Genomic DNA, 24280 nt, shown 5'->3' with positions numbered 1-24280 from the left:
AATTACATCTTTTTTAGATGGCTAGCCAGCGAGAACGGCGTCGACAGAGGAAAGTCTACAGGTTTATCCAGGGACAAGAACAAGAAGAGCTCAGGAACGTCAGCAGCCGTATCCTCTTCTTTTAAGATTTGCAATTGCATCATTGCATGTATACGTGCAGGTAGAGGAAGATGCCCTGTCAGTCAGAACGGAGCACCAGCACGCAGCCTACAAAGCCACCATGCATTGACCACTCTTTTGTCCGAGTACAACGACCCGGCCGGCATCTCTTTTTCTCCCCTACAGAATAGCCAGGCGACTCTTCAAGTAGAGTAGTTGCAGCGTAGGTGCAGGACTAGGAGAGTACACTCAGTGAACGGTGTGTTTGGTTCTTTAGTCGCTTCTAAAATTTATATCACATCAAATATTTAGATATTAATAAAAAATATTAAATATAAATTAATTATAAAACTAATTACATAGATGGAGACTAATTTATGAGACGATTTTTTAAATCTAATTAATCTGTCATTAGCACATATTTACTGTAGTACTGCGTTGTCAAATTATGGACTAGTTAGGCTTAAAATATTCGTCTCGTAAATTAGTCGCAAGTTGTGTAATTAGTTTCGTAATTAGTCTATATTTAATACTCTATACATGTGTCTAAATATTTGATGTGACAGAAATTTTTGGGAGAAACAGGGCCGTAACTGTCTCAGTGATCTCAGCTGCCTAGTATCTAGCCCTACATTCCCCTCCCCTGCCACTGCCTGCACACATTGTTGGGCACGCACGATACAGGTTATACTCCCCTGCCTGCAAACCGAGAAATCTGCTCCTGTGGCTCTCATGTCCACATGCCACCCACATGCCGCTGCCGAGACCTGAAGGGCCCCCGAGAGATCCAACTCCAATGCTGCCGCCGATAGCTCATGCCTCTGGGGCCTCCTGGCCATGGTGAACGAGTGGCAGTAGAAATTGCTATAGAATAATAGAAATACTAGAAAATACTGGCAGCTCAAAGAACCAAGGTTGGTCCCTGAAAGATGGGGGCATTTATTCGACGCGACGCAAGCAAGCGGAGAAGGTTCCTCCGGTTTTAAACACCAACAACGCAACACCCCATGAGGCTGGCTAGGCTGACGAGGGCTGTTTGTTCCCTCCGATCCACTCGCTTTCATGTACAGCTCACTTTCTTGGCCTCCCCACTTTCCAGCTCGGTTTGCTAACCCATGGTCGTCTCGCCTCGTCCCCTCGCCCAACTCCATAACTTTGCATGGCAGTCGCCTATATCCCATATGTATAGCAATTAGCAAGCTTGCCTTCTTCCTTCAGCCACCCTGTCGACCTCACTCTCATGGTCCGGTCCGGTGCATATATACCTTGGTCGATCGATCGATCGATAGCTAGCTAGGATCGCATTGTGTTCCACCACCAATAGCCAGCCACAGCATCGACATAATGCAGGACTTGTTCTCGGTCCCTTCGTGTTTCTCGGCGGGCGAGAAGCTGCCGGACGTCCCGGCGTCCGCGGCGGCCACCAGGTCCGGGCAGAGCGCGGCGACGCTGGTTTACCGCGCGGGGATCGCCGGAGAGGACCGCCTGGTGACGGTCACGTGGTGCAGGAACCTGCTCACCCACGGCCTGTCCGTGTCGATCGAAGGGTCGGCGGGCGGCGGCAAGGACAAGAGCGGGAGCAGCGGCAGCAGCAGCAGGGACAGGGAGTGGAGTGACGCCGACGGTGGTGGCGGTGCGTCCTCCAAGCAGGGCTGCAGCACCGCCTGCAAGGTGGAGATGCAGCCGTGGCACTTCTGGCGCAAGTACGGCGCCAAGCAGTTCCACGTCGACGGCAGGGCCGTCGACGTCGTCTGGGACCTCCGGAGCGCGAGGTACTCCGACGAGCCCGAGCCGATGTCCGACTACTACGTCGCCGTGGTGTCGGACGACGAGGTCGTGCTCCTCCTCGGCAACCTCAAGAAGGAGGCGTTCCGGCGCACCGGGTCGCGGCCGTCGCTGCGGGACGCCGTCCTGGTGTGCAAGAAGGAGCACGTCTTCAGCAAGAAGCGGTTCCTCACCAAGGCCAGGTTCCACGACAGGGGCAAGCTGCACGACATCAGCATCGAGTGCAGCAGCAGCAGCAACCTCAGCGGCGCCGGCGTCGGCGTCGACGTCGACATGGTCATCAAGATCGACGGCTCCGTCAACGTCCTCGTCAGGCACCTGCAGTGGAAGTTCAGAGGCAACGAGTGCATCTCCATCAACCACCTCAAGGTGCAGGTGTACTGGGACGCGCACGACTGGCTCTTTGGCACGGGGATGAGGAACGCACTGTTCATCTTCAAGCCCGAGCCGCCGTCCACCACCGCTGTGGACCTCCACACTGATGAGTACTCTGATTTCTGCCTGTTTCTGTACGCATGGAAACTTGAGTGAGCTAGGATTCCTGTTCCTCTACATTATAGTGGACACCTTATTACCATGTTATGAACCAATAATTCATATCATGTAATACTAATGGATTATTGGGATATGGTGGAAGTGTATGCGAAATGAATGATTGGGGCCATTTTCTCTTACCTTAATCCTTCCCATGAGTGTGTTGTGCACATGGAGGATTGGACTGGAGGGGCACAAGATAGTCCTGGGGATTAGGAACAGGCTGGTCCTGATAGAGAAACATGACCGGCAGGATTCGCAAAGGCATTGCCTTTCCCAATCATGCATTCATGCTGATTTATCCTGGGAAACTCCAGCTAAGAGCTGGTCCCTCCCATGGAGCACTATTGAATTCTTCAAAAAAAAAAAAAGAACTATCTTTCTAATTTATCTTGATCCTCCTAATTTCTTTAATTTTGCTCCGTTCAAGAACGAGGACCCCGCAGATAGGGGCACAAATCCCTGAATACTGACTGGTTGTAGCATAATTTGTCCCATAATTTGTCCCATTGATGATGTAAACTCAAGGAATACAACCGCGATACTTTCACCTGGGCGTAAAGTAACGACCTCATTGGATTTTGGTCTTTGAACCATGCAACTTTGGCACTGTCTGCAGGTGATTAACAGATGAAACAAACAATCGCAGAAAGAAAGTAGCCAATTTGCACATCATATTTACACATCTTCATCCACTAAAATCAATATAAATCTCATAGATATATCAGTCTGAATGGTTTTATTCAGAAATTTTAGTAAACGAGGATCAGGATTGAACAGAATCAGATTGCGGAGAACTTCGAATGAAAAGCTTAACTGAACAAGTTCGAAATAGTTGGGAGCCCTATATGACAAACTAGATTCTGAGGTTTGAATGTACAAACTGAAATAGTTTGGGGGCTTATGGTGTATTTTCACCAGTAATACCATATAGGGTTCAGGGGGAAAAAACTGCAGTTTAATGAGCAATTCAAGTAGAGTAAAAATAATTGTTTCCTGATGCTGATAATTAATTCTAATTGCTTTTCCCCCCTGGTTGATAAGATTTTACTTTAGGAACACAGTTATGCTACTAGTAATACCATATGTGCATCTTTGTTGTGCTACTAGCAGTTCACATCAAAAGCCTTTTAGATTTTCCCAGAATTTCCACTTAAAATAAATATAGACGTGCTGCGATAACAGAGGCCACAAATGTAAACATGGAGAGTAATTTATCTGACCAAATGGCCAGTTTACACAGTTACAAAAAGCACAATTGGGTTTTCACATGAACGGAATCTGTAGAGGGAAGTTTTCTCACATGGTACTTCCTCAAAATAATGATGCTTCTTAAATTCATGAAATATCAATTAAATTGTTAATCAAACTAACAGAAATGAGAAAAAGACTATTTTGAACCAAAACCAAACCATTTCGCCAAGAAGAACTTATTTTTCCCACGAGATGCTTCATCTGAAGCCTTTCCACCACTTCCACGTGCTGTCCTTTGGTTAGCTGTCATGGAAATAACCATAACCAAATCAGCAGGAGATATATCATGTACAAAATTGCACTCACATATGATCAACTTTACAAACTTCTTAGTTAGTAGCAGATAGATGCTATGGATAGAACAGTTAACATGGTATCCAGAGTTTATAGTAAAAATTAAAAGTGTGAGTTTGTGAAAAACAATAAAAAAAAGGTTTCTTAATGAAAACAAAAGGGCGATTCAAAACGAACTCTAGATGTAGTATTAGTTCTGGATTCAAAGGTTAACCCAGAAAATTGTGGTATCCTTAATTAACTGTTCAGCTCTATACAAGTAATGTGCTTATCAAATCACAATGGTCCAATGCAGGCACTAAAAAGCTTACTTGAATTTGATTTTTTAGCATCTTGCGATGACCCTGATGCTGAGATTGAATTTTTTTGCTCTGGAGGACTGTCCTCATTGCCTAGTATAAAGAAAAGAAAAAAAAAATCATGTAAGACAATAATGGTTGAACGAAAATGATGAGCCAGGCTTCAAAGAAATATAGTTAGATGCTTTATTTAGAAATTCTAATCGAGTCATTGAGGTTGTATAAGATGGCAGGTGGAGTGGAGTTGCTATTAGTCATATCATGCTGAGACGTCAGCTGTAACATCTGAATGCTAGTTCAATTTTAAAATAATGGACACAAATCTTAAATCTGTCTTCAAGATGAAAGTACAGTAAATTAGTAAAATAAAAGTCAGTTATTTTAGCATGTGAATATAAAATGGATGGAACTCACCATCTGTGGTTGAATATCTATAGGTGTTCTTCAGGTACTCGACAAAGGAGTGATCATTGTGATCAAGCATCACTGGTCAAAATGCAAGGTAGAAGTTAATAGCAGACATTAATGTATGAATTTTCAACTTCTTAATTTTATATTTGTAGATCAATGCCTAAGTAAGATTTGTATATTACATTGCTGAAACAATTCATGCCTCATATGCTCAAAGGTACCAAACAAAAGCAACTGCACTGCATCTGAATCTCTATTTGAGCACTTCTTGGAAAGGTTGCTCGTATCTAACAGGATACCTGCGAGCTGATGGGAAACCACATTAAGTATAATCAAGAGAGTTCCCTCAGAAAAAATATAATCAGGAGATGCCTGTAATCTACACAGGATATTGCATGTAGAAAATGCACTAACCAGAAGTTTCTTTATGTCCAAGTTCTGAAGCAGGCTATAAGCATCCTCACAATAGGTATGGGTCAGGGTTGTGCAAAGTGAGCCCACCTAGGAGACCAAATCAAGCATGCTTATGAAGTAAATGCTGATGTCATATACATTAACCTATGAAAGCACTTGAAAAGTACAAGTACACATTATTACCTCAGCTTTTGATTTCAAAACATCTTGCCCCACCACAAGCAAGCTAATTCGCTGGTCCATTATTAGTCCATCCATGTCAACCTAATTAAGATTCTAGAAATCAGAATCATATATACACTTTGGTTCCCACGAGATATGTATACAGCTTGATTATTCCTTACAAATTGGGGAATAACACATTTTGCATGCCACTGCCCATAGAAAACAAATGCAAAATTCTGAAAACCAGTTGGAAGGAAACAAGCAAATATAGTTAGCGGCTGGTGCTGGTGCACATTGCTCTTCTTTAACTCTTCATGATATCTTATGCATACATTACTTTAATACTGTCCCCCACTTGTGGCTTGGATTCATCTTCCCTTTCTATCAGTGTATTATGCTAAAACCGCAAATGCTAAATTCTGAAAACCTGTTGGTGTCATGGCCACCCAGAACGACAACCACATGGTGCCAATCAAAATTGAGGACACCCACATAACACGACTGAAATGTGTTGCTGTATACTACCCCATCCCTGTTGCCTCTGCCTCAAATAAACGCTCAATAACTCTGGGACCAAGACAGTTGTCGAATCTGTCCGAAACTAACTCCATACCGTACGCCAGCCATCACCATTCACGTCTTGAAGAGGCACAGTGTTAACGCATTAAGATCACATGATGTACCTCGTCGGCGAAGAGCAGCGCCGAGGCGTCGACCCCAACGTGATACAGGAGCCAAACCGCCTGTCTGCACCTAGCCATCCTGCTCCGGCGCATGTTCACCACCGGCACTGCTGCGTGGCCATCCTCCTTGCTTGGCAGCATCCAAGCGTAGCATATCGCCGCCACAATAGAGCTCACACCTACCCAAGTTCAAAACAAAGATCCAATAAATGACCACAGAGCTCAGATTTAGTTCAAATTTCAAATATGGGGCCAGAAGCTCAGAAGAACTTACTTTTGGAGGCGTCGGAGAGCACGAGCTTGGTGGGCCTCGACGCGGGACGGTCCCCTGCCGCTAGGTCGGCGACCACGGCGCGCTGGCGGCGGAGGAAGGAGTTGAGGCGGGCGACACCGTCGCCGGATCCATCGGCAGCAAAAGTGGGGGCGGAGGACGCGGAGGCGTAGCGGCGGTGGCGAGAGTGCCCGGCGGAGATGGACGAGGTGGAGGTGGACGTGGCGCGACCGAGGAGGGAATCGGGGGTAGGTGCGTCGCGGAAGCGGGACTTGCGGCGAGGGTTTGGGGGTATGGAGGGGGACGGGGAGGGGGGCGCGGAGGAGGCGAAGGGATCGGAGCGCGGAGGGGACGAGCTGATGGACGCGCGCTGCAGGATCTCGTCGCCGATACCGCCCGGTTGCCAGTGCCTGCAAGCACGCACGCACGCCGGAGGAAGATCAGTTTAGCGGGGAGGATGAGCGTTCGCGGCGGGCGCCATGAGCGGCAAAACTTGCAGAGTGAGGTGAGAGAGATTGCCTTTGGGCCACAAACAACTTGCTAGTGTCTGTTGGGCTATTGGATAGGCTTTTCGGCCTGTTAAAGATCAGGGTCATTTAATATAGTGAAGCCTGTTAATGCTCAGGGTCATTTAATATAGCGATCACTGATCAGGTATAAAAAAACCACAAAAATATAGTGAGCTATCGACTACTTCCTCTATTTTAAATTATAAATTATAAACGTTTTAACTTATATATATATATATATATATATATATATATAAGTTAAAACGTTTATAATTTATAGACACACACACACACACACTTAGATATACTAGAAAAATCAAAACATCCTGTAATTTGGATGGAGGAAGTACCTAAAAAACTAGTGACTTGAGTACTAAAATAAGAAGCTCAAAACTATGGTTAAGCAAAGGCTCTACACTTGGCAAGCAACGGCACATTTTTGCAGCACCTATGGGGGTTTCTAACTTCGCCACTACCCACTTATGGGGGTTTATTTGGCTGCATTCGTATTCATTTCAATGTACATATTTTGAGATGGATTGGAATATAAATTAGTTATATTTTCATCTGAATATATGTAGACTAAGGAGAATTCGAGTGCAGCTAAGACTTTTATTATGAATCCGTTGAAGGCCTCGTTCTAAAAGAAATATTGAAGATAGAACATAAGTTATTTTCCATGGACAAAAAACTGTGGCGCATTACTCTAAAAAACAAAAAAAAAACAAGATTATGGTGCATGTTTAAGACTGGATATTAATTTTATAATATTGAGGAAAATCGTGCAACAGGCCAGCACTGCAAAGTCTGTTTGGATAACGCCCTCATTTGGAGCGCTCACCTGGGCAACTGAATCCAAATAGTATTGCGTTTGGTAGGGATCTAGATTCCCGTAGAAACATTTCAGATTCAGGATTTTCTTTAAAAACATTTGTTTGTTGAAATAGAATTGCTTGGTAAGAATTGATGAAACCATTTGGCTATTGATCCAGATTCTCCTTAAAATGAACTAGAATCACTGCAAAACACATATTTAGATGATTTCCATTCCTAGTTCGAAACAGAGAAATATTTATGGGTGTTTCACGGAGAATCGCTTGACATAGTGTTTGGTAGGGACTCTAAAGATTCACTTGAGAATCCGCCGTAACGTTTCTATCATCCAAACACATAACTGTGTGAAGCTTCTAATTCTACAGGTGAGTGTGGGTCGTGAGCCCGTGACATATAGCTAAAATTGTGATATATATTTTTTGATCTTGTCAATGGGTCTGATTATTCTACGATCCTATTCAATAGAATATACATTTCTACAATTTTTTAATTTGCTATCCTATTATCCTACCCAAAATCTTCCATTCAATTTAGAAACGACCTTGCCCGTGACCAGTCAACGATGTTTTGCGCGGGAACTCCAGGCCATGGCACAGTTGTGGTGGTTAGAGAAAAAAAACTGCGTTCATGCATTAGTGCATCGAGCGAACTTGTCGAACCAACTCATTTCGTCGTAGGACTACAATAAGGAGTACGTGAGTCTCCGTGAGCGCGCGCGCATGGTGCACCGTGCACACGCCTGCACGGACGAAAGTGATCTAGTTTTACCTTCTGGCGGACCGCGACATCGGGTCCCGGCGGTCGAGCGTCGGCGAGGGCTCCGTCCCAGATCCGCCGGCGAACCTGGGCAGCTGCCTGGACGGCGACCCGACGCCCTTCCGCCCCGGCGATCCGGCCCCGACCATCCTCCTCGCCTCCTCCAGCCAATCCTGCGTTTCCTTGCTCGCGCTGCTACCGCCGCCGCCGCCGCTGCTCTTCCCCTGCTTCTTGTTGCCCGCTGGCGATGCTGGCCTTCTGCTGCTCTCGCCAGTCAGGTCGTAGCCGCCGCCGCCGCCGCCGCTGTGCCGCGCGCCGACCGTGCCGAAGAACCAGTCGTTCATGAAGTCGGTCAGGTCCGGCGCCTCGTCCACCTCCATGCTGGCAGCACGTCCAAAGGACGACGCCTCGGGTGCTTACTGCTTATTAGCTTGCTGCGTATTAATTTGGAGATGTTTCTTTCTCTGCGAAGGTTTTGGATGCAGGTCGCGGCCCGGCCGGGGTTTTATCCTGCTGCGTGCGGAGATGAAGAGGTGGCGGAGGATCGGGACGGGCCGGGCAGTGCCGAGAGCACGTCAACTGATGTGGCGGCCGGCCGTGGGCGGCGTCTTGTATCGTAGCGCGGACCACGGAGAGATCGTTCGATCATTCCGAGGCCTTTGTTGTATTTTGCCACGAAACGGCACGGGATCTCAATACGCGCCCTGCAGGTGGAGCTCGCTGATGAGACAACGGCCATCGGCAGCTGCCCTGGCTTCGTCGCCTCGATATGGGTAGCGTGAACATTACACTGTTGTCGGCCTATTTTATCCTCGGTAGTTCTCTTTTAGGTGAAGTCAAATTTCCAGAGCCCAACCTGGACGCCGATTTTGAACCTTAACTACTAAACCGGGTACCGGACGTTCTTCAATTGTCAAAGCTGAGCTCTGAATTGCAATTGTACTGACCACTATCAACCCGCCGCCGCTACGTGCCCCTCTGCATGATGCCACCGACTCAACATTGGGTCCATGCACGCTGTAGTCTCGCCTACGCGCCCTGCATCTGTAGAGTGTGTGCGCATAAAGGTGAGTGCGTCTTGCGTGCATCTACAGTCGTACCTTATTTCAGAATATAAAATGATAATAATCGTCAATCGTGTATAGATTCCATACAAAACAGGTTCGTTTGATCGAATAGATATACCTTAGAGCAATTGAGCAACTCCAAAAACTGTCTATTTCCTAATTGTTAGGAATAGAGATTTTAGTTAGAAAATAGTCTTCAACAACTTCTTTAACTGGATATCAAATAGAGTCATTTTCTAGATTTCTCGCTAGCCAAAATAGAGAACTCTCTAGAATGCACAAGATATAAAAGAGCTGTTATATAGAGTGAAAATATATTGAAATCGGTTTTTATTTAAATGACTCTTCAAATGACGATTTAGAGAGAGTGAATTTTTGAAAGACTCTTGGAGTTATTAGAAGAAAAATATGAATATTTTCGAGTTCTGCTCAAAATGTGTTAAGTGAACCGGACCGACCAATCTCAGTAAAGTTTTATCCCAAACGCGTTGCACCTGTGACCATGATGTTGTAGCACATAAATCAATGGCGGAGCTTATGATGCATCATGCATGTACGTACAAATGTGTAAAGCACTTCTACCTAATATTAAAGAATAAAACGTTTCTTCTAATCCGTTTTTTTACTTCCCAAGCTGCCCTCACACCCTCCGTATTCCGTGAGACCCGGCCCGGATTCATGATCTGGTATATGACCCGGATTCATAGAACAATTAGCACATAGAATGTAGAAACTGAATTTCAGTACCCGTGCTAACACTACAGGGCACATCTTAAGTAGCTAACTTGACATGACCATTGACATGACAATTAGCACATAGAATGTAGAAACTGATAGCACATAGAATGCAGAAACTGAGGTTGTCTAAACAAGGTAGCAATTACCCTTTAAATGAATCAATTGTACAGACCAGAAGGTTAAGATTAGATTCCAGTCCTGCCTACATGAATCTGTGACTTCATGAGAATTCGAATATACGTACACAAAAGGTACCCTGTGAGGAACAGCGGCATATTAATACCAAAATACCTCGGTAGTTGCTATTCTCAGCAAACTGAGGAAATTAAGCATCTTCAATTTAGGAACAGCAAAAGGTTTCCAAAAAGGCATAGACTGGAGATGACTGTTGACATTGTTATTCGAGATGATAAACGTATAGTTATGACTACGAAGACCCCTACAAAAGAGTCCAAGCAATTAAAGAAAGCGAAGCTAAGTGCATACAACATATTATTCTCCCTGTGTTATAGCCAACAATAAAAATGAGAATACAGAATAGTCACCATATGGTGATGAAGGAAAGAGAGGAACTGTTACAACAAGGAGCTCCTTAACACACCTTATGCAGCTGCCATCAATTTCTCTGTCTTCCTCTTCAATCGTTCCATAAATTGAGGATTAGCCTTAAGTCTTCCTTTAACATAAGCATTTCTGGCATCCTCAACAAGTTTGTCAGCTTTTATTGCATCTTTTATTAGAGTATACAGTGTCCTCAAGCAGTCTTTTCTGTTCTCTTCCCGATGTTCAAACCTGCCAAAACAATCAATTTGCAATGATAAAGCTATCATCCTGGAGATCAAGATTCCTATTAGTATGAAGCAGAGCCACAAATAATATAGCAGTCTTGGAAATGCACAAAAAGACCCAATTCTGACAGTAGCACGTTTTATGGGCTATTTTAGTGATGGATGTCATACATAATTTCATAATCTTAGATTTAGTGTGCAACGAGAGAATTCATCATACCTTTCACTGATTATTGTGAGCTCATCTTTCCCAGAATTATACCTCTTTCCAACAACCTCACGCAACCGACGGAAAGCATGTCGTGAAAGTCCCAGTTCCTTCACAGTTACACTGAGTTTTACTTTTCTGTTTTTGGGATGATATGCATCGCCACTAGGAGCAAACACAATCCGTGATTCCCACCTTAGAACAGGTCCCTCGCCAGGTAGATCATCTAACTCAACTTTCTTACTTCCTGATTCAGTCAGTTCATCAGCATCAGTTGGCGTCTCTGCTTCAATTAGTTCAGTGCACTCGGCAACCATCCTGTCCTCAAATTCTTTGAACAACTCATATGCCTGCTCAGGTTCCATCTCTCCCCTCTCACACATGTCTCCCAACTCATTAAATTTGGCCTCCACCTTTTGCTTGATCTCATCTGGATGTAACATGTGAAGTTTCAAAAAAGAAATAGAATCACAATACTGCTGTACAGGAAAATGAGAAAACACACCCATAGCTATTATACTAAAACAATTACAAGTAATTACATATCTATATTTCAGGCATGAACAAAATAAAAACAAAACTAGAAATTCACACCTGAATACTCTAACATGCACACAAAGACTAGACTGTTTGCATGGTACCATAGCATCCATACTGAAAATAAATCAGATAGTATGATGACAAAAAGATGCCTTACAAGCAGAAATACCTATTCTATTGACAAGATATGCTTCTTATCACAAGTACAATCTGGACCATTGCCGACTGGCGACTTCTATAATAGCAAGTCCAACGTACTACCCCATCGTGACAGGTTTTATTCTTTGGTCTACACCTAGCTAAAAATTCAAATGTTCTATGTATCAAGCTATATTTTTCAATGATCAGTATAAACTTTTAAACTACAATTACTATGATCCCCTGATATACATTGTTGATGACATGATTACCCCCTTGATGCATCTTGGAACTACCATACAAGGGAGAACAGGCAGGTGCCTGTGATCTATTTGCAGAGGGTGGCACATTGTACCATCTGAGAACAACTGAAGGGCAGATCGAACTGCTTCAGATGTTGACTTGGTTGGGGACCCCAACATCACATCAACCTACTACTGACACATACAATAGCTAAAAGGAGCTTGCATGCCAATTTAGCTGAAATTGAAGAAGCTAAATAGATGCCAAGCTAACTCATTTGTGCATATCACAAAATGGACAGAAGAACATGGCAACAGTACCCTCTTTGAAGTTACACCACAATTGTCTCTGGAATCTTTTTGTTTGTTGCCAGAATCATAAAGTCTTATTTGGTTACTGATGCAAAGTTCAATATATAAAGGCCATCATATGATAAGTTCAACTTATCAGTCAGAAAAGCGAATGAGATAACAACGAAAATCCTTTGTACGCATGTTTCTATAGCTTGTTGACAACATTTCTAACACAAAAGAAACTCTTAAAAAAACATATCACCATTTTCTGTATGTACACTACGATACCCTTATATTACTTATATGAATCGATTATGCAAGAATTTCACTAAGTAAAACCAACACTCCGGCTCCGGTAATTACACACTTGCCAATATAACCAGTTGCCCGCTTATATATAACAAAAGCCACAACTAGATTATCATCACTCAACAACCAGCCCAGCATAATTCCTTAAATAAGAAGCTATGAAGCATTCAGTATGGTATAAAGATGAAAGGTGTCTATATAATTCATAGATACACTCCTTGGCCAACTGACAATTGTCTATATGATCGAAGGAAATGCAAACTGATAAGAATTTGAAGCATAGAAAAAGAAAAGAGATTCATTTTAATCACAAAACTACTTGGCCAAAGCAATCCAATGATGACCGTAAAATGTCAAATCCATTACATCCTTTATCTCCAACATCCTAGTCATTAACTTCTCATTATAATTAGAGATTTCATTTCCAAAAGGTTCATAATATTCATAATAATGGGAGCAAGATAGAGAAAGCTTCAACTGAACATACCAGGCAGTAACTTGTCCCAGTAGAGCATGTCCTCCAAGATTCCCTCGCACACCTTCATGTTAGTAAAGCAGCCCTTGTCTGTGGCCTCATTCATCCAGGCATCCCACTTCGTGTCATCCATGTTAAACAACTCATTGTTCTTGATCTTCTTCTCAACATATTGCCTCGCATTGTAGAGGTCATTCAGCTCCTCGTCAGTATCGTGCATCTCCTCAAAATCAGACTCAAAGTCTCGGTCACGGACTTCAGGGAGTGGCTTACTACTACGCAGCTCCTCAATAAGGTCATCATCAGTCTCACTATGGGCACCCGTGAGATTCCGCTCAAGGACAACCTCAGCGACGGATGGTAACTCTGCCTCTTCATCCACCCCATAGTAAGTCACCAACCTCTTCTTCAACTCTACAATCGGAGACATCATAAGGACAGACCAACAGGATTGGACGAAGAAGGGAGGATGTTGAGAGTACCTGTGTTCGAGACGTCGGCAGCGGGCGGGGGAGGAGGCGGCAGCGAGGGGACAGGAGGCGAGGCGGCATCGGAAAGGAGGCGGCGGGGAAGGAGGATGGGGAGCTTGGTGGCGATGGCGGGTTTGCGAGGCAGGGGAGCGAGGAGGCTCTGGGCATGGGGGTGTAGGTGGGCGAGCAGCCGCCTCATCGCGCCGGCGGCCGGGAAGGGAGACGACGACGCCGATCGGCAGATTGGAGCTGGGCAGCTGGCGTGAATTCGGAGGAAAGGTTTAGGGTTTCTGGTTGGGCCCAGCTGGCGGTCGGAGGGAAAATAAACAAGTGTTTGGTACAGCTTTATATATAAGCTGTTTTATGGTCAAAAACTCTAAAACAAATCGAAATTAAATCAAACAGCATGTTTCTCTGTAGTTTATTCTAGTTGTGCTTATTTCTATAACCTCATTTATACTAAAAGTAGGACATGGATCAGACGTATTTTTTCAATGCTTTTACTTCACTAATAACACTTATCATAATGCAATTGCTATCCGCCTTATTCACTTGGCTGATAAGCCATGACTAAAAGTACCGTTGACTGATTTGTTGTGAGAGAAAAATAATGTTCATTGGCTGAAAAAATACGGCTTATAAGTCAAACGAACAGGACGATCATGCTTGGAGCATAGATAGAAGAGGTATGGGTATAGTATAGGTAAAACGCACACATCTACCAGGTACGTGAGACTCTTTCTAAGTAAGAGAGAGCGTGTTCTAGCTTTGTCAATCACGGAATGAACATCTCCTTCCTTACCATAGAAAAATACCTTTGTCAATTCTGACTTAACGCTACTGCTATCACAAGTCTACGGATCAGCTACGACTTTTAAATATCCTAGAAAAACATACATGAACAATAAACTTGAGTCATAAATCTAGATCACAAATAAGACATAGAAGGTGTGATGGCATTTTGGTAAATAAAAAAAAGCTATCAAACGTTCATGAAAAACGACAACAGAATGCTATCTATTTATGTTTTATCTTTTTCATAAAATTAAAAGCTATATAATTTATATTATGCTGACCATGGCATCCAAACTATAAAAGTAATGTTGGTAATAATATGCTAATGTCTTATCAAACTTGCATCCAATTAAAATACAACATTGGTAGAATCTTTTGCCTTTACCATTGCAGTATAAAGTATTTACATGTTACTCACAAATATATTATAACTTTAATTTTTGAAAGGATCTAGGATGTCACCTAGAGGGGGTGAATAGGCGTTTCTGAAAAATCAACACCTTTAAAAGCGGAAACGATTAGTAATAGGAGTTTTCAAAATGGAAACTCCAAATCAAAGTAATACAATCCCTCACAAGTTAGCCACAAAGTATATAAAAGATACTAGATAAACCTAGGGAGCCAAACAACGGCAACCAAAGAGTTGAATCAAAATGCACTAGTCAGTTAATGTCGGAAGTCCCGACAGTTTGGGTCAGAACTTCCGACGTGTCAGAAGTTCCGACGTTTGGGTCAGAACTTCCGACGTGTCAGAAGTCCCAACAGTTTGGGTCAGAACTTCCAATGCAAACTGTCAGCACTTCCGACCCCTACGGGAAATGAACTACAAGTGCTAAAATGAACTTTGTGATGTCGATAACTTACAAACCTACTTCCTAGTGGTAAGGTAAGGTGTTGGATCACTCTCTTGACGTTGATAAGCCACCACTCCGTAGATCGAGGCCCAAACCCTAAGAAATAGCTAGAGAGAGGAAGATAACTAAATACATGTAAATTCGAGCAAATCACAACAACAACAACAAGCACGCGGGAGACAAAAATTTATCCCGAGGTTCGGCAGCCCCACAAAGGAGCTCCTACGTCCTCGTTGTTGAGGTGACCACTTTGGTCGGAGTCTCTTCCACCTCCTTGCCTCACTCAAGAATACCACAAAGGTCACTTGAGTTTCTTCACTAGAAAACAAGGGTAATACAAACTTCCCAAGGCTCTTCCACAAGATGGAAGCTCTTGGGCGACGCCTCACCGGCTAGGGGAAAATCCCCAAGAGTAACAAATGCAAATCAAACCGGCTTGACGAAGAAATCAAGTGCTCAAGCTTGCTCAAAGTGTTTTTCTCACTCAATCCACTCTCCAATCACTCAAACCCTTTAGGAATTGAAGTTGGAGGCAAAGGAGAGAAGAGTGGCGAGCCTAGAATGCTTGGGGGCTGTTTTGGCCGAGTGTTTGTTGCAATGAAATAAGTGGGCAATGGTTAGAATGGAGGAGACGGGTATATATACTCCAAGGCAAAATCTAACCGTTCAGACCTACGAACCGTCTGGATCTAATTCATTATCATCAACAGTGAGGTTCGACCGGATCGATGCAGCTATGATGACGATGATAGTCTAGAACCAGAAAATCCATAGAACCGACTATACTTCAACAGGTTTATGAAAGCGTGTCATATCTGTCAAAGCATAAGTGAATCGGCTAAAATAGTCAATTCAGGTAGAAAATTGATCATAGCATGTGAACAATCGACTATTCAATATGAGCAGACCTATGAACTCCTCAAATCTAACATATTATCTTTAACAGTGGGGTTCGACCGGATCAATGGTAGCCATAATAAAGATAACATATTAAACCTTTAAAGGAAATAGGTCTATTCACATTTAATAGGATCATGAAAACATACTATGAGCGTTAAAGTGCAGACGATCGGCTATTTAGCCGGTGTAGGCATAGCAAACAGCCAATGGTATGCCTGGCCGAAAGCAAATCTACCAGCTAGCATCCTCCGATCTAAAGTGCTAACAGTGGGGGTCGACCGGATCGATACATCCATAATAGCGAGCTATAGACCAGATTCAACTAACTAGTAAACCTTCTCAAGATCAGGCATGCCTTAACCACGTACTATGCACGATCAAGATCGAAGTAGAATATCCGATAAAACATAATCCGTCGTTTAAAGTGAGAACCATCGCAATGTAACGAAATAAACAATGAACTAAAAGGATGTGAGGCCGATCTAGACCGATCTCGACCGAGCAAGTTAATTTTTGCTGAAAGTGATGACAATAAGAACATCAGCAAAATTGATAACTTAAAGAATCTATCCGAAGGATGCCACCCTTAGATAGAGCCGATAACTTGACATTAATCTAATTCGAGCAGTGGAGGTCGAACTTAACTGATGCAGCCGTACTTGAACTAGATAAGAATTGATAACTGGCTTATACTAAAGCTTGCAGTGGAGGTCGAACTTAACCGATGCAGCCTTACAAATAGAAGTATAAGCCATGACGGTACTTACAGACAAGCCGGAGGTCGGCCGGACCGATGCAGCCTTGCTAGTTGAAGAACTTGCCGAGATCTACAGTACTCCTACTCCTAAGGGTTGGCGTAAAGCCAAAAAAGTACTTGGTATTGATTGATTGGATGTCTTTTTACAATAGCCGGGGTCCAATATTTATACCCGAAATCTAAGCATGAATCCTACTCAAGTACGACTCATTACAATCTTTGGTATAAGAGAAAACATTCCTAACTTAAGATAACTTGGACCCTAATCTTTCCCCTTTGTAGAGTCCGACATGTTTCTTCCGATGCCAACCATAGGTTATTGACGTTATCTGCTGAGGTCATCCGAAGAGAGCCGATCCTAGTACCATATCTGAACCAGCTGATATCGATCCTTAGGCAATCGATTCCTTGATGACGTGGTCTTGGAAGCTTCGAGTTCCCACGTTCTTCTTCCTAAATTTTGGTGTAAACACATGCCCCCTAATTTTAGGATAAAAAATTATTTTATTTCAAATTTTCTATTTACCTGTTCATCATGTCGCAACTGTTTATTTCGAGACATACACGTGACTCCTGACTTCTCAGCCCGAGTTTTATATAATATCCTAACAGTATCATTTCTAACTCACTCGACCTATTTGTTTTCCCCTTCTTTCTCGAGCAAATCTTAACAGCCGACGCCGCCATCGCCAAAGCCTCAACCCTAGCAAATCTTTAGCTTTATCAAGTTGTTATTGAAGTAATCCTTTCTCAGATTCAGATATATTTCGGCTGCAATGGCGACCAGTGACCACGACCCTGAGGTATGCTTTCAAGTTTCTGTTTTCCAAGTATCAGCCGTTGCCCTGCCCTTCCTTTCTTCTCAAAATTATTTTATCTGGTTTCTAGAAAATGAGGAACGAAATCTTAATTCCATCGGCTGTTGCTCCCAATGTCTATTTTTTGGGTTTATGGGTGACCCTGATCCATCTGACTTTATCCGTCAAGAAACCAACTGAATCCCCTTCAAATAATCTGTAGTGGATTTATTCTCTTAGAACACCAAAACTCCCTTCAGAAACTGGCCTAAAATGCCTAGGGGGTGGAGAGATTGGTTTTGTAGGGTATCCGGAAAAAAGGCTGGAGATTGGGAGATTTATGACTTGAATGAATGCTTGACACTCTCGTTGTCTGAAATGGATAGGAATGATTCACTCCTGATTTCTACATCTTATTTTGGGTCTAACACCCTAAATGCTTTCATTTTTTATCACGGCCCAATGACCATCACTTTAGCCGATGTTTATATGTTGGCCGGCCTTAGAATAACATGATCAATGCAGCCTTATGACTACTCAAGTGCTAGATCCAAGAAATTAGCTAAAATATCAGACTGCACAGGATGGGCAAGCTACATTTTAAACCATATTGGAGATGGATCAACTGTCAGCGAAAGAGAATATGTGGCTTTTCTGAACATGTGGTTAGAAAGATTCATCTTCTATGGGTCATCTTGTGGTCCGACTTACAATCATAAACTCATGGCAGAGCATCTGGCAGTAGGCGTTGGGATTCCTCTTAGAAAGCATCTGTTGGGATCGGCTTACTATTTGATGCATCAGGTGGTCATTCAGCTGCTAAAGAATGAAGCAGTGCACACCATCAGCGACCCTTGGTGGCTAATACAAATGTAGTTAAATTTGTATATGCATAAGATTGTAAAGCCAAATCTCTAGAATTTGAGCTTTCCCTCCTCCAACTTTGATGAGGAATATAGAGGCGAAGAAGGAAGAACCCATCAGTGCATGAACTATGGTGAAGCCGCATCGGTCATAACAATTGTTGTCGATGCTGCTCATCTCTTTAAAAAGTTTTATAGAGAGTTTGATGTAGATATTCTGACTTGGCTACCCTATGATGAGGATGAGAACAATGAGTTGGTTTTCTCATTCAAATTTCGATTTGAATCAGGCTGCTCAGACGAAACGGCAGTTGCAATCTTTAATTCTTTCATCAAACCTTATGTTCTTCCAACCGAATTTTGTCATGGCCATGGCAAAATGTCTACAGGTTCCTTCCTTCCAGGCAACATGTCAACCTATAAAATTTACAACCCTTCTTTTGTAGCTCGTCAGTTTGGTCTTGGTCAATTGTCTCCTCAACTGTTCTTCAAGAATACTCTGAAGCCAAGAGATCAAATCTTTCTTCCTTTTGCTTGCATGACTGGACAAGAGTCAACTTCTCTTCCAACCTTTTTTGACTCCTGGTGGCAAGAATGGCATTCCCATCTCTTCTATGGGCCGGTCCATCCTAGATGCATAGCTCTGGATGGAGAGTTTGCTTTCGATAGTGAGGTAACTTACCATTTCTTTTTTTAAAAAAATTATTCGATGAATTCCCCTACCAACTGTTCTAACAGACCTTTTCAGAACATCGAATTCGATCCCCCAAGCTTAGACAGGAAGGGGCATCCTATAGATTATCAGCCACCATGTCCAGCCTCAAGAATGGGATCAACCGCACCCACACTGAAGAAACTGATGAAAACTCAAGCTGCCTCTACAATTGTAACGTATCAATCTTCAAAACGCAAGATGACCCAAAGGACAAACCAAAAACTGTTACTGAGAAAAGACTTCACAGAACGAGGCCATCAACTGCCCAGGTGAAACAATTAATCCTCTTCTCAAAATTATGTTCAATTTCTAATCCTATTTCTTTCTTTAGTTATCAACCATTGCGTCCTAATCTGCTCTTGGTACTGAACTACTGTCCCAGGCATTTAGATCAGCACCAATCCAACCTTCATCGGCCGATCCTCAAGAGGAGCCGATTTCGGTTGAAACAACCGATACTTCTAAAACAACAGGAGATGAGGGTCTTTCTGTTTCACCCCCTGATGTTGCTAAGGTATTTCCTCCAAATTCTTGATTTTTTATTCAATTTTCACCTCTTTTCTGACCATTTACCATGCCAGACACTTCCTGAGAAAACATTCACGCAAGGGCAAAAGTCTGGCAGTCTACCCATTGAAGGTGATCCTGTTGATGTTGATACCCATACTGTCGAATCTCCAGTCCAGCAAATAGTTGATGGTAAGAATGTCATATGCTTAGTTTATCTTTCTGCAACAAATATGAACTAAAAATATTCTTTGATGTTAGATATCAATGTTGAAAGTTCAGAGCCGATTCAACCAGATACCATTGGTGCATCATTAGCCGTTCCTTCTTCTCAGATAGAAGCTATCCCAGAAAAGGTACCGTATGTACTTCACTATTTATTTTATTATTAACTGATTCAATCCCCCTAACAATATTTTCTTATATATAGGTACTTAATCTTTCAGCTCTGAGCTACTCTTTCAACCTTGAAGAGTATCTAGATGAAGACAAAATCAGCTCATCAATCACCTCTTCTAAAGAAGCTTTATCAAAAGAGACCAGAGATCGGCTAAGGGACATATTGTCAATGCTTGAGAAGAATATAGCCGATTTGGTCCAAGATGCAGATTCAATGCAAAGAATCTTCTTAGCCATTAAGGATAATTTATCCCCAGATCTTATCAGAGTCTTGTCACCTTTATCCATTATTGAAGATCAAGCCCTAAAGGTGAAAAGGCTTAGAGAAACCTGTCCAATCATGAAGCTTTATTAGCCAAGAAGAACTCCAACAGATAAGAGGTCAAAGAGCTAACATAGCTGATCGATAATTTAAAGAGCTCCTCCCTCAGGATCGATCCAGAGCTGACCGAACTAGAAACCAAGCGTGCTGCTGATGTACTAGTAGTATAATACTCCTCTTGAAAAAAAGTAGTATAGGGAGTGTTTGGGACTGCTCCAAAATTCCACCATAGAGCAGCTCTACAAAAAAAACGAAAGTTTGTGGAGCGTCTCTTTAGGTGCTCTCATAGCTTCACCCATTTTCTTCGAACAGAGTGCGTGGAGCTAAAACCATTTGGCTAAAAATGTAGAGCAAAACTAAAAAACGTGGAGCAGAAGAGTCCCCGACACCCCCAATAATACTCCTATACGTGTGCCCTTGACGACAATTGCTTTGGTACTCAAGATGACGTCAAACGGCCAATGCAACTGCAAGTAGGGGGCAAGTAGGGGGGTTAGTTTCCTGATCAACAAAAAGAACAATGCTCCTACTTGCCATACTTTATTTCATATATTAACCCCGATCTGTCCAGCCCGTGATCTCCCCGGTGAACACCTCCTCTCACAAAAAGTCTTGCGAGTTCCAACTCGCTAGCCAACCAGCTCAGCAGCGCGGCTTCGCCTGTGCCTCAGCCAAATCCAAACGTGACGATCACCGGACTCCAGAGGAAGAGACCCGAAGCTCACCTCCCTTCGCCTCTCCTTACAATCTCGTGAGGCGGCGGCCGATGTCGCGTAGCCGCTTTCGCACATCTGGTCTCCTTCGCCACCGCCTATACTCCTGCAGAAATAGTCCCTAGGGAGGGCGGTTGCTGCTTCTTCGTGTTCCTTCACCCGCTGCACACGGGATCCAAAATTTGACCGAGCGGCCCACCACACATCGAGAGCCAGCCATGGGGCAAAACAGCTCACGAGACGGGAGCAGCCACGGGCGGCGCCAGCCCTCCTTACAGCAGCAGCCGTCGGCGCAGTGGGGTGCCGGAGGAGGGTACTACGCCTAGGACCCGCGCGCCGGCTACTACGGCGCACCGCCGCCACAACAGGGAGGAGGGTACGCCGTGCTGTACCCACCCCCGGCGTACCAGCCCGCCGCCGCTGCTCCGACGCCGCAGGCCGCGAAGCCGTGGCAGCTAGACCGGTAGTACTCGCGGATTGCCGACGACTACCACTCGGTGGATCAGGTACGCGTGCGATTGCTATGTCATTGGTAATTCGTAGCGAGGTCTTGGATCTTAGTTATAGTGGAAGCAGTGAATCGGCTCGATTTGAACTCCCCGTTCGCTTGCTTACGCCCTGTGTGCATCTATGGGGTCCCTAGTTTTCCTTACTTGCTACGAAGTTTAGGGAACATGACCGATCTGTGCTTCATAGTTTCTCAATCTGCAGTCGATTAAAATTTCAAAGGAGATTTAAGATGACGATGGGGGGCTCTGCAAATTCTGATATAGAACATGGGCCCTTTTTAGTTCCACTCCAAAATGTCAATTTTTTCAAGATTCCTCGTCACATCAAATCTTTGGACACATACATGAAGCATTAAATATAAATAAAAAATAAAACTAATTACACAGTTTAGACGAAATTCACGAGACAAATTTTTTAAGCCTAATTAGACTATGATTGGACACTAATTACCAAATAACAACGAAATTGCTACAGTGGCATTTCGTAAAAAATTTTGCCAACTAAACGGTGCCACGGTGGTTCTATTTGAATCATGAAGGATTCATGCACACGAAAGTAGATGTTGTGCAGGGTCAGTGCTCACAGCTCGTTGGAAGAATAGACAATATTTTTTTTACAGAAATATGTTTTAGCATAAAAAAATACATAAATTTTCTCTCTCTCCCTTTCTCTTTTCAACTGTGGGTCTACTGCTCGACGGCCCCCGCCGTTGCTGTCAAGATGCCGTCGTGCCATGCTTAGCGCTCGCTCATTGCCGTTTGTTCATTCCTTGTGTCTCTCCCAGGCGTTCCCGCCGATGAGCAAGCTGGACCCGGCCGTGTACGGCCCACCAGAGTCGGCCATCACGGAGGAGCACATCATCGGGCAGCTTGACGGCATGTCGGTGCAGCAGGTGTTGCAGGACAACAGGCTACACATGCTGGACGCGATTTGTCCTGTTGTTCTTGCATAGAAAAAAAATTGTTTCTTGTGATATATGGATTTGTGGATCTGTGATCTTGTGATTTATGATTGTCTGGAGGTAGAAGAAGGCTGGATGTAGAAGGAGGGTGGAGATTGTTGGATCTTAATTCTATGGTGTAAAAAAATTCATGTGTTGAAACTGAATAAAACACATGGTTTTTGAGTAGACAGACTTTTTTTTTAAGTTTGGCCACTTGGCAATATTGAAGACACTTGTGTAGTTGTGTTAGGTTAGAGTTGCTCGGTTGGCCACATTTCAGTTATGCTTCCCCTGGACTATCTTTCTGAAGACCAAATATTTCCCTTTTGCAGGTTACTGATGCTCTAGCTCAAGCAGGACTTGAATCATCAAATCTTATTGTTGGCATTGATTTCACAAAGAGCAATGAGTGGACAGGTTAGCGCTTATTAACTGTTTGTTTGTTTCATTGCCTTACAGTTTGATGAAATGCCTCGCTTCCTGATGCTAATGTTTTTTTTCCTTCTATCAGGCAAATTCTCTTTCCATGGACGTAGTCTACATCACATTAGCAACGCACCAAATCCGTATGAACAAGCCATCTCAATTATTGGGCGAACACTATCGATTATTGAAGATCAAGTCCTAAAGGTGAAAAAGGCTTATAGTAACCTGTCCAATCGTGATGCTTTATTGGTCAAGAAGAACTCCAACAGACAAGAGACTAAAGAGCTGACACAGCTGATCGATAATTTGAAGAGCTCCTCCCTTAGAATCGATCCAGAGCTGATCCAACTAGAAACCAAGCGTGCAAAACTTGAGAAGGAACTGGAGAATGTGAAGGCTTCTATTGATCGCCATAAGTCCAACCTGGTTCAAATACCCAATGCCATTAAGCAAAAGAAACAGGAACTACTGACCAAGATCAGAGAAGGCAGGGCCATCTGCAGCAGCCTTGAGAATATTCCTAAATCAACCGAAGAAGATAAGCAACAAATCGCAAAAGTCGATGCTATCCGGCTAAAAGCATTGAAAGCAGTCCAGGACATTCTAAATTTGTAATTTGCATACCAACATGTATTTTGTGTGGAACCAATGATAACCATATCTTCTGTCGATCTATTATATTTCTTGTCTAGGCTAAAGAGCCGATTTAAAAATAGCCGATTCCAGACTTCTAATCTTAATCCAATTAAGTCTGAAAACATGACCTTTATTAAGAAAACTCCTCAATCTTCCGTCCTCAGTTATCAACGCCGCATTCTCTTTGGCATTAGTGAGGTGGCGCCTCGCCTTCTATTAATTGCGGTTATCTTTTACATGTCCCGAGATATCTATCATCTCACTTCGTGGCTACAAATACCAGCTGAGGGCTCCAACCTCGAACACATCTATACTTGCAACTGTTCCAGTTCTTTTGCACTTCTCTGTCCTCACAAACTCTGTAGCAGTTTTCTTCTCCCTTCTCGTAGGTCCAATCATCCTTATGGCCGGCGAGGACAACCGGGGCAAGCGCGCGGCGGAGGAGGATCCGAAGGAGAACCTGCCGATGAGCCAGCGCCTCCGCCATATGAGGTGAGATCGACATCTTCTGCTTATGGCAATGAACTTTTCCGACTTGTTTATAGGTTCGTCTTGAATGATAGCCT

The 24280-nt window shown here is 43.5% G+C and overlaps 3 protein-coding genes and 1 long non-coding RNA gene across 4 annotated transcripts; 2 read left to right on the top strand and 2 right to left on the bottom strand.

The window, feature by feature from the left end:
- The first annotated feature begins 1042 nt into the window (after window positions 1–1042).
- LOC136453839 (uncharacterized) lies at window positions 1043–2512 on the top strand. Its single transcript, XM_066454393.1, has one exon. It carries the CDS (start codon window positions 1444–1446, stop codon window positions 2413–2415), a length of 972 nt encoding a protein of 323 aa, XP_066310490.1. The 5' UTR covers window positions 1043–1443; the 3' UTR covers window positions 2416–2512.
- Window positions 2513–3600: 1088 nt separating this feature from the next.
- On the bottom strand, window positions 3601–8710 carry LOC136453838 (uncharacterized). Its single transcript, XM_066454392.1, has 9 exons — window positions 8321–8710; window positions 6213–6619; window positions 5939–6117; window positions 5274–5354; window positions 5091–5177; window positions 4859–4982; window positions 4680–4751; window positions 4278–4358; window positions 3601–3915 (listed from the first exon to the last, which is right to left on the bottom strand). The coding sequence occupies exons 1-9, from the start codon at window positions 8686–8688 to the stop codon at window positions 3809–3811; spliced, it is 1506 nt and encodes a 501-aa protein (XP_066310489.1). The 5' UTR covers window positions 8689–8710; the 3' UTR covers window positions 3601–3808.
- Window positions 8711–10465: 1755 nt separating this feature from the next.
- LOC136453837 (uncharacterized) lies at window positions 10466–13875 on the bottom strand. Its single transcript, XM_066454391.1, has 4 exons — window positions 13590–13875; window positions 13120–13521; window positions 11122–11539; window positions 10466–10905 (listed from the first exon to the last, which is right to left on the bottom strand). The coding sequence occupies exons 1-4, from the start codon at window positions 13774–13776 to the stop codon at window positions 10716–10718; spliced, it is 1197 nt and encodes a 398-aa protein (XP_066310488.1). The 5' UTR covers window positions 13777–13875; the 3' UTR covers window positions 10466–10715.
- A 7800-nt stretch (window positions 13876–21675) lies between these two features.
- LOC136454671 (uncharacterized) lies at window positions 21676–23259 on the top strand. Its single transcript, XR_010759121.1, has 3 exons — window positions 21676–21705; window positions 22985–23069; window positions 23164–23259. It is a non-coding gene; the product is annotated as an uncharacterized lncRNA (long non-coding RNA).
- Window positions 23260–24280: the final 1021 nt, after the last annotated feature.

The sequence above is a fragment of the Miscanthus floridulus genome, chromosome 5 (assembly GCF_019320115.1).
Source record: "Miscanthus floridulus cultivar M001 chromosome 5, ASM1932011v1, whole genome shotgun sequence".
Lineage (NCBI taxonomy): Eukaryota > Viridiplantae > Streptophyta > Magnoliopsida > Poales > Poaceae > Miscanthus > Miscanthus floridulus.
The sequence above is the reverse complement of the archived record's forward strand: the minus strand, read 5'-3'. Positions and strand labels throughout refer to the sequence as shown.

Bases quoted from the DNA above. Each gene is read 5' to 3' on its own strand.
- LOC136453839 (XM_066454393.1), top strand. From the start codon at position 1,444: ATGCAGGACTTGTTCTCGGTCCCTTCGTGTTTCTCGGCGGGCGAGAAG.
- LOC136453838 (XM_066454392.1), bottom strand. From the start codon at position 8,688: ATGGAGGTGGACGAGGCGCCGGACCTGACCGACTTCATGAACGACTGG. The intron at 6,118-6,212 runs GTAAGTTCTTCT...GAACTTGGGTAG, and splicing joins GCTCTCCGACGCCTCCAAAA to GTGTGAGCTCTATTGTGGCG. The intron at 5,355-5,938 runs GTACATCATGTG...AATCTTAATTAG, and splicing joins CGCTGCTCTTCGCCGACGAG to GTTGACATGGATGGACTAAT.
- LOC136453837 (XM_066454391.1), bottom strand. From the start codon at position 13,776: ATGAGGCGGCTGCTCGCCCACCTACACCCCCATGCCCAGAGCCTCCTC. The intron at 11,540-13,119 runs GTATGTTCAGTT...TGTTACATCCAG, and splicing joins CTGGGACAAGTTACTGCCTG to ATGAGATCAAGCAAAAGGTG. The intron at 10,906-11,121 runs GTATGATGAATT...TTGTTTTGGCAG, and splicing joins CTCACAATAATCAGTGAAAG to GTTTGAACATCGGGAAGAGA.